Below are 9864 nucleotides of genomic sequence, written 5' to 3'. Positions count from 1 at the left end.
ATCAACCTACGCTGCAAGTGACGTCAGGGACACGTCTGCAGTGTCTACAGTGGTAATTATTTTTTAATTTCATAATTTTATTATATATTATACTATAACTATAGTTGAAATTATATACGACGGATGTCTGTGGTTTGTGTTTATTGTTATTTTATAAAAAATATCAAAGTGTCATTGTTCAGTTGAAACCTTTGAAACATCTTAATTTTACTAAAGTATAATAATAATAGAATAAACGTAAACTCAAAGGCATTTTATTGTACGTCTTCGGTGTCAAACTTGAACAGGTGTTAATGCTTTTGAAGGGGGGACTCCATGCGATCTCTGGTCTCTTTACTACAACAAATAAACGTTTTAAATTAATATTGGGTTAAAAACCATTATTGAAATGTTTTCCTAAATGAAGTAAATAAGAATCGAAATTCTTGCATTAATATTATTTGAAATTATTGCATTTTTTACTTAAATTACTATAAAAAACGAAATTATTGCATACTGTATGACAGTCGTTTTAAAAATGCAATGGGACACTAAACAAATAATTTCACTTGTAGCTTGTCAAGCAACATTTGTAGTTTGATCAATTGTAGCATGTGGTGCTGTGGCTTATACTTTGTCCATTAAAAAATCTAAATAAATAAATTCACTAAGGTAAGTCTGATCTTGCTTATAAGTGTCTCAAAAGTAATTCTACAAATCTGTATTACATGACAATGCCACATAAAACTAAAAAAAAAAAACATTACAGTATTTGATCTTAGTATCTTATTCTTCAATGCCTAAGTAAGCATGTATGGGCGAGACTTCCGGTTCATTAACAGATAGCGAAATAACGAAAAGAAAATAATGCGTGCTATACGGTAAAACTGTGCACTAAAACAGTGTGGTTCATTATTAAGGTACTACATTAAAAGTATATGGTAATACACACCAATTATAAAAAGATGATGACCGAAAGCCAGACACATAAAATTTGTGATGCACTCTTACAGGAAGAAAAAGGTGTATACCTAATACCTCTTTCTTAACATTACATTGACAATGCATCATTCTGTATTTGCTTTCATATCAATTTTAATTCTAGAAAATGTAATAATTTTTATAACTTTAAATATTTAACCAAATATATTTATTCACACAACTGAGTAAAAGTACATTTATAATTAAAAAAAACAATACTTAGAACTTCAGTGCTTGTTTAAAATATGATTTCCAATTTTAATTCAAAACACAGACATTGAACAAGATATTTGAATGCACAACTAAATAAATAGACAGTTTGCATAAAAAAGAAATCCACCAAATGACTCCTGTGACTATAGCAGTGCAAGACGACGAAACAAAATGTCTCCTGAAAAACTCAATGCAAACTGCAGATATTCCAGCTGAGAATGTGCATGTGATGCCTCTGCTGATATAAATATGTTGAGTTTATAGACTACAATTCCAAAACGGCTTCATTTTGATGACGACTGCAATAACTGTCCATAAGAATGAAGCATTTGTCCTATGAGATGAAGTTGAGCTTGAAGAGCACAGTCTGAGGAGTGGTGATATCAGCCACGGCCAGCTCCTGTCCATCCACTAGTCCAAGCTCTGCAAGCACAAGAAAACATTTAAACAACATCCTTTTTTTTTGATGAAAAATATATTAAATAGGTTACATATATACTACATGATCACAAAAGACTTTGTCACCTTTCAGTGTTTTGCTTAGATTTGGTCGTGTTCTCTCTTCAATAGAGGCTACAGTCTGAAAATAAAACCCAAGCACATTCGAATCTATTAAATAAACAGCTAATGCATGACATGCATGTTCAGACCTTTTTAATCTAATTTAACTAAATATGACAAGAAAACTTTTAACCTGTAAATACAGAGTTTTGTTTTTTCCATCCAGAGTTGTAGTGATGGCAGGAGACTTCATTTGGCTACAAGACAAAAGATTCAGTGTTATTACAAACAGGAGGAAATGCAGAAAATAGCTTGAGGAAAGCTATCAGTTAACACATAAGGACAACATATTTTTTTGCATGCTTTAAACCATTTTTTCATCATATTTACCATTGTCACATTCAATATATTTTTAACTAGGAGGAATATAATAAATTGTGAATGGCAAAATGAATCAGATTCTTCTGTAGGCTTTGTTTAGAAAAGGAGAAGATATTAAGCATTTATTTTGGTATTGCCATTTCGTTACATGTTGCTCGTAAAACGAATTTAATGGCAAGTGTGTCTAACCATTTAATTAATATAATCATTTGGGGTGATAATAAACAAGAAAGCTGTATTAAATTGATGTATTATTTATGTATTCTAAAAACCAAGAATATGCAAGAATTTATATGTTTAAAACATATTAAAACATTATTGTTAAGAATAAATTAGTAATGAATAAATAATGAATAAAAGAAGATAAGTTAGTAAGTTTTTTTTATATACATGACAGTGGAAGAGATTAAATATGGATATTTTTCTGACACAAACGCATCTATTCCCTTCAGAAGGCTTTCATTAACCACCCAAAGCTGTGTGGAGTACTTTTATGTTGGATTTATGCACATTTATTGGACTTCAAAATCTCAACAGCCATTCACTGCCATTATAAAGCTTGGAAGAGACATTTTTAACATAACTCCGACTGAATTCATCTGAAAGAAGTCAGTCATATACACTTGCATGAGGGTGAGTAAATCATGGGGTAATTTCCATTTTTAGGTGAACAATCCCTTTAAGTTTTAGGTTCAAGAACCATAGATGAACTTGAAGCAACACTGTGACTCACAGGGAGGCGTTTTCAGTTAAGTAGTCCAGAACCTCCTGGAGTTTCGCTGAAGGTGGGAACTGCAGGTCCTGTGGCACCTGACTGCAGGCAGAACAGTTCTCCTACACATGTAACAGAGACTATGAGCATTATTAATGTCATAACTATTTTTTAGTTATGTCCTTTAAATCCTGTTCACATCATTAACCTTTCTCTCAGCTTCAAAGGTGTACGTGTACAGGCCATCCACATCATTAAACACCAGGTAGTTGTTCAAGGGTACGTACGCACTGTTTGGCAAAAGCAAAAGAAAAGACGTGAATGGACGAACAAAACAATGAATTCAACACTCTTTCCTGGGAAAGAGGTCATTGTAACTTACCTTGAGGCAATTTTGAAAACCTCAGTGGCACAAGCAGCTGAAATGTGCAAGAAAGAAAAAAAAATGTATTTCCAGTATTAAAAAAAATATCAAAAGGCTCTCAAGCATCCTTCAACCAGAGAACATTTGCAATGTCAGCATACCAGCAATAACAGCATTTGTAGAAGCCACAGCAGGAATTATTCTCTTCACGACTCCTAAAACACAGGTGAGGTAGTACATCAACACCTACTGTATAACAATAAGAGCTTCTAACAGGGTTCCCACACCTTGGTTAACTTCAAATTCAAGGACCTTTCAAGAACTTTACAGGTCCCCTTAAATTCAAGGACTTAATGTGGGGACACATTTCAAGTGAGAGCAAGGTTTACATCATGTTACCTTGTAAGATAGATTGTTACAGTTTTTATGTGTCAAATATTTATTTTTTTGGTTTTGCATTTTTTTGGCCATATGACAGTGATCTGATATTTATTTGTCGTATTTCTGTTTTGCATATCAAATCAGATTTAACTGATCATGGGTTAAGACAAGAGTAAGGAGAGATGACTGACAAATCATGCTGGAGGGTTTGCTGCTCAGCAGATAATGTGCTCATATCTGATCTTGTAAGATGTGCTTCCTGTATACAAAATGCATGTGATCACAAAATTGAAAGTGAAAGTAAACAGCGCTCATTCAAAAGAGATTTAAATACTCTGTATACGATAGCAGCTCCCCGCTGCACGAAAATTATATTCAGTATTAGAATGATTGCGTGAGCAGATGGTAACGGCCCGAAATTCAGTGGGAGCGGGATCAAGAAAATAGTCTCACGTAGGGCTCTGATACAAAAACGCACACAATGAATGGCGACTGTAGAAAGCAAAAGCCGAATCCCAAAAAAAGAGGATGTATGGTCACCCTAACTAATGCAAATCAAGCAAGCTAGTATGCATAGGCCACAAAGTGTTGGCGAAATAACATATTAGTGGACTGGAGGGAATAATATGGACGTTTTTTCTAGAAAACTTCTTGCACAAAATAAATTCAAGCACTTTCAAGAACCTGCTAATGTTTATTTTCGAGAACTTTCCAATGCCTTGAACTTTCAGATTCAAGACCCGTGGGAACCCTGTTCTAAACATTGACTGTACATTTTGGACATTGACTACAAATGCCCAATAAAGTCCCATTGACAGGCCGCTCTCACTCACCCTGGGTGAGTCTGTAAGTCACCCCAGTGATGCTGAACTCTGCTGCTCTTTCCAGAGATTTCTGGTACACCCATTGGATGTGCTTTGGGTCGTCTCCATCTAGGGCTACATCATCTGAGGAAAACACATTCAGAAATTAAATAACAGCAGACTACCCGGCAGCAGTATATCCAAATATCAATTGGTTGTTTTAGATCCAGATACTGTGAATTCATGTACCTCCAAAAGGCTTTTCTTTGGGCCAAAGCAGCATGCGGACATATTCAACACAATGTTCTGGTAACCGTGGCATAGAGGCTATAGTGCACATCGGAAAGTTGATCTGTGTAAAGGACAAAAAATGAGTTTGACAAATGGCTTTTGTAATTCACCTTGATTCAACTTAACACAAAATCTCAGTGTGCACCTGTGGAGGGTAGAGCTCCAGGGTGCAATCGATGCAAGCTGTCATGCCTGGAAGAATCACCCGGGCATTGCCCTTGAAGCCCTCTGTGCCTCCATCTATTAATGGAATAATGGAACTGGGATCTAGGACACCGTCTTCATAAATCAGCAGCGATAACTGAGTAAGACATAATGCATAAATGCATAAACTATAATATAAGCACTTCTCACAGAATAGAAACACTTTATTTAAATGACACAGAGAGGACTTTAGATCTATGCATTTGTATGAACAGATTATTGAATGTTAAGGACAATAAATACATACCAGCATGCCGTTCATCCATCTTCTGGCAACAACAGAGTCTAGGCCACAGACTACTATGTGAAATTCTATGCAGTAACAAAAAAAAAAAAAAAAAAAAAAAAAGTTAAATTACTCATATTTGTGAAAAAATTGCCTAAAATGTGTCATCATAAGACATTTCAGACTGCAGAAGTGTCACAGGTAATACTGTGTTAAAATAACTTAAATGTTTAAAGTTTAAAAAAAAAAAAAAAAAAAAAAAAAAGTGATGTGGTATTTACGCCTGTAAAATGTCTCATCCAAGTCCTGGATCTTCTTAAAATGTCTGTATTGTTTATAAAGGGAAATACAAATATTTTGACACACATTTTGATAAATATAACATACAGTATACACTATAGGAGTTGACTGATATGTGTTTTTCAGGGCTAATGCTGATACCGTTTATTACAGATCAAGTAGACCGACAACCGATATTTGAAACCGATATAGATGCCTGGTATAAAAATGAAAATGAATGTGAAAATTAAGAATAACAAGGGCTCTGACAAAACCTCTCTTTAAATGCTTTAAAATTATTTTATCGGCAAATCAGTTTTGAAAATGACCGATAACAATAAAAATGAGTAATATCGGTGCCAATAACTGGTCGACCCCTAATACACTAATGTTTAAAACTTTGGGGTTGGTAAAATTTATTTGAAAGATGTCTCATATAGTTACAAAGGCTGCATTTATTTGATGAAAACTACAGCAAAAAATGCTCATATTGCGAAATATTATTACAGTTTAAAAGAACTGTTTTGTATTTGTCTATATTAAAATGTACTTTATTCCTCAAGAAACATTTCTTATTATTATCAATGTTAAAAAAAAAGCTGTGCTACTTAATACTTTTCTGGAAACCATGATACATTTTTTTCAGGATTCAAAATGTTTGAAGTCAAAAAAGAAATTATTTTAAATATTCCATAATATTATAAATTGCTTTAACGCTATGTGACATTTGATCAATTTAATGTATTCTAGCTGAATAAAAGTATTAATTTCTTTAAAAAATAATAATAATAATCTCACTGATCCCAAAATTTTGAACATTACTGCATAAAAAAGAAAAATATAGCAGCATTTTAACATTCCCACAAATGAAAATGTCCTGAGGGAATGATTATATTTTAGGATTTGAACATCCTGGCTATGTTTAATACACTTTGAAGGATACGGGACAACACCGCAGCCTGGGACCCTGCTATTTACAAAGTCTGCTGCAACCTCTGCCTTCGGTCGGCCAACATCTTTTGGTCTGTAGATACAACATTGAGCAGTTTGCATTAATAAAGAAGACCAAGAAAAGGCTCAAAAAGACAGCTAACAGCTGACTAAGACCAACCTGAAGAGAAACTGTCTGTTGAGGTTAGAAACATCAATGGTGTCCATGTCCACCACGTGAATGTGCCGAAAACCTGACAAGGCCTGGGTGATAAAATTGCACCATATATGAGGATGATAGAAGAAAACACATTAACATCTTTGCTTTGAGTCTGTCTGAAAAACAAATACAGCACAACAAGGACTGTACCAGATCTTTGAGCAGCTCACAACCAAGTCCACCAGCTCCAATAACCAGAATTTTGCATGTGTCCAGTAAAAACTGGAGAGACTGAAAGAAGATGTACACAACTTATAAAAAGAGAAAAGATTAGAGTTACATTTAGGTTTTAAAACAAACTGACTGATCTTGAATCAGTTGCTCAAGAAGATAAAATAGCTCAGCTACTATAGTTTTTGACTCCAGTGGATGGATTTGTTTTCTACAAACACAGCTTTTTGCTTCACAAGACTTTGATTGATGGACAGGAATTGTGTGGAGTATTGTGATGTTTTTATCGGCTATTCCTGACTCTCATTCTGACGGCACCCATTCACTGCAGAGGATCCAATAGTGAGCCAGTGATGTGAAGCCAAATCTTTGCCAATGAAGAAACAAGCTCTACATCTTAGAAGGTTTGAAAACTATTCCTTTAAAGTTTCAAATTTAGTGTTTAAATATTTTGTACTTAAAATTTCTACCTTTTAAAATATTTTAGAGCTTGACAAATATACATATATACATATATATAAATACATATATATATATATATATATATATATATATATATATATATATATAATATATATAAATACAAATATATATACACATATATATATATATATATTCTGAATCAAATATTTAAAATTTCTACCTTTTAAAATATTTTAGAGCTTGACAAATATACATATATATTTATATTTATATATATGTATATATATATATGCATATATATATATATATACAAATATATATACATTATATATATATATATATATATATTCTGAATCAAATATTCTTCATATAATAGCTTGTAAAAGAGGTAAACACATTTTTAAAAATGACTCTATGAACCTTTTTCCATTACATTAATGTAATAACTCCATTATAACCATAGTCAAAACAGATATTTACAGGAAAAATACTCTACAAGCAGTAGAGCACAATCTGTGTAGTAATTTAATCATACAATTATCAGCCTGTCTTGTTATTTTTCATGCAGTCATTATGTAGTCTAGGCAATGAAATAATTGAAAAATTAAAATAAATTTAAATAAATTGTTCTGATAAAATGCCTCCACAGGTTTCTGACTGACTGATTGATTATCTCCCTAAAATTAGGCATAAATAAATAGGGTGCAGAACACACATTACATTAAATTATTATACATATGTGACCCTGGACCACAAAACCAGTCATAAGGGTCAATTTTTCGAAATTGAGATTTATACATCATCTGAAAGCTGAATAAATAAGCTTTCCATTGATGTATGGTTTGTTAGGATAGGACAATATTTGTTCAAGATACAACTATTTGAATATGTGGAATCTGAGGGTGCAAAAAAGTCAAAATATTGAGAAAATCACCTTTAAAGTTGTCCAGATGAAGTTCCTAATAATGGATATTACTAATCAAAAATTAAGTTTTGATATATTTACAGTAGGAATTTTACAAAATATCTTCACGGAACATGATTTTTACATAATTTCCTAATGATTTTTGGCATAAAAGAAAAATCTATCATTTTGACCCATACAGTGTATTTTTGGCTATTGCTACAAATAAACCCCAGCGACTTAAGACTGGTTTTGTGGTCCAGGGTCACATATTATATTTTGGTATAATAGAGTGCAATGAGATTTACGTCATACCTCAGTGCTGGGTTCAAAATCCGGATGAGTGAAGGGTCCAGCTCTCTCTAAGAACTTTTTGACATGGTCCCATCTTCCCTGCCAGTCACTGCGTTCCCCGCTCCCTCCATCCACAACCATACTGTGGAGAAATATAGATATTTAAATATACAGAACACTCAATACTCAGGTTATTTAGTAAGTACAAAACAAGTTCACATATAACTTATACAATATATTTTATGTACAATAATGGCTTGAAAGGCACTGAATTAAGGTGTATTTTATAATTATTAATAAGTGTTTTATATAATAAATGTTATGAAAGATCATTATGGTATGTGTGCAAACAGCAGTGATTGGAGGTTTCGCAAGCTTTCATCGAGCTTTCAGTTTATATAACGTTACTATTTATGTACAGTATATGCGGAGAGCTGTTCAAAATAATGTCTGAACAATATCTGCAGTACAGATGAAGCGAATTATAAGAATCAACACCTCCCAAAGCAAACCTGCTGGCTGCCACATCTAAATTCTCATCTTTCATCTTTCACTAACTTCTCATTCAGCTCCTCTATTCTCCTTCTTTTCTTCTCCCTAAAAAGAGAGAGTAAAAGAAGGTTCATTCATGCTCTGCTACCCGCAAGTTAACGTTCTTGCGTCCTGTTGATTGAACTACAAGCACTGTTACGTGGGATTTGTGTGCAGTTTTGTATGAAATTTCACTTACGGTTCCTCTCCTTCCGCCATATTGTCATAAACATTCAAAGTGAAATGCGCAACCTTATGACAAGGCAAAACTGCGATCCACCTGACGCACAGTGTCATTTTCAAAATAAAAGTCCTTGAAGAGTCTGGGAACTCCTTATGTTCCAGTAGAAACACAATTTATTAAACAAAAGTACAGCACAAATGAGTTCGTGTAATTTAGTTTAAAAATACGACTTACTAGTTTTAAACAGAGTCCGACGAATCATTTGTCATTATTTTTAGCGATGTCCGTGTAGAGATTACCAATGGTCCCTTTTAAAGATGCTTCTGTTAACTTTTTTATTTATTTGTTTTTTCTGTTTATATTTCTTTTATTATTATTATTTATAATAATAAAATATTTACTGTGTTTTTATATTGGCTGTGTCTGACTCACATATTGGTCTTTTAAAAACTATTTCTGTTGTATTTATTCCCTGTGATTGTTATGTTACATTAAAAAAAAACAATAAAAAAAAAATTACCAACTGTCCCGTATAATAAGGGATCAGAGTTGCATATTAAATTCATATCTTTTCATCCCCAGAGAACTTTAAAATCACTTTGAATACTCCACAGATTCTGTCACGAGATGACAGTTAGCTGTTGTATATTCATTTTTATTAAATTTTATTATTATATCCACCGTTTTCTTCCCGTAAGAGTGGGCTCGGCCATTTGTAAATTTTATGGGTCTGGCTTCCCAAAAACAGCTCGCTTTACTGCTTGATATTGCACATTGGCGTGTCTTACCATTAATGTATTATCTTAATTGGTTTGTAGTGCAAACAGTTTTACCGTTTACTGCACGTTGTTATTCTTCTGCTTATTTCCCTATAGTGGCTAATGCACCTGAA

At 33.1% G+C, this 9864-nt stretch overlaps 1 protein-coding gene across 3 annotated transcripts; it reads right to left on the bottom strand.

Annotated features, from left to right (window-relative positions):
- Window positions 1–1194: 1194 nt before the first annotated feature.
- uba3 (ubiquitin-like modifier activating enzyme 3) lies at window positions 1195–9062 on the bottom strand. 3 transcript variants are annotated; one of them, XM_051123480.1, is made up of 18 exons: window positions 8988–9025; window positions 8816–8854; window positions 8279–8399; window positions 6616–6696; window positions 6427–6509; window positions 6259–6339; window positions 5318–5361; window positions 5058–5122; window positions 4752–4907; window positions 4565–4667; window positions 4346–4459; window positions 3293–3346; window positions 3150–3186; window positions 2976–3057; window positions 2789–2889; window positions 1868–1931; window positions 1699–1753; window positions 1195–1596 (listed from the first exon to the last, which is right to left on the bottom strand). In XM_051123480.1, the coding sequence occupies exons 1-18, from the start codon at window positions 9005–9007 to the stop codon at window positions 1508–1510; spliced, it is 1389 nt and encodes a 462-aa protein (XP_050979437.1). In that variant the 5' UTR covers window positions 9008–9025; the 3' UTR covers window positions 1195–1507. The 3 variants fall into 3 exon arrangements, with proteins under 3 accessions (XP_050979437.1, XP_050979438.1, XP_050979439.1); XM_051123481.1 differs by lacking the exon at window positions 8816–8854 and having other exon boundaries at window positions 8988–9062; XM_051123482.1 differs by lacking the exon at window positions 8988–9025 and having other exon boundaries at window positions 8756–8846.
- Window positions 9063–9864: the final 802 nt, after the last annotated feature.

The sequence above is a fragment of the Labeo rohita genome, chromosome 11 (assembly GCF_022985175.1).
Source record: "Labeo rohita strain BAU-BD-2019 chromosome 11, IGBB_LRoh.1.0, whole genome shotgun sequence".
In the NCBI taxonomy this organism is placed as follows: domain Eukaryota; kingdom Metazoa; phylum Chordata; class Actinopteri; order Cypriniformes; family Cyprinidae; genus Labeo; species Labeo rohita.
The sequence above is the reverse complement of the archived record's forward strand: the minus strand, read 5'-3'. Positions and strand labels throughout refer to the sequence as shown.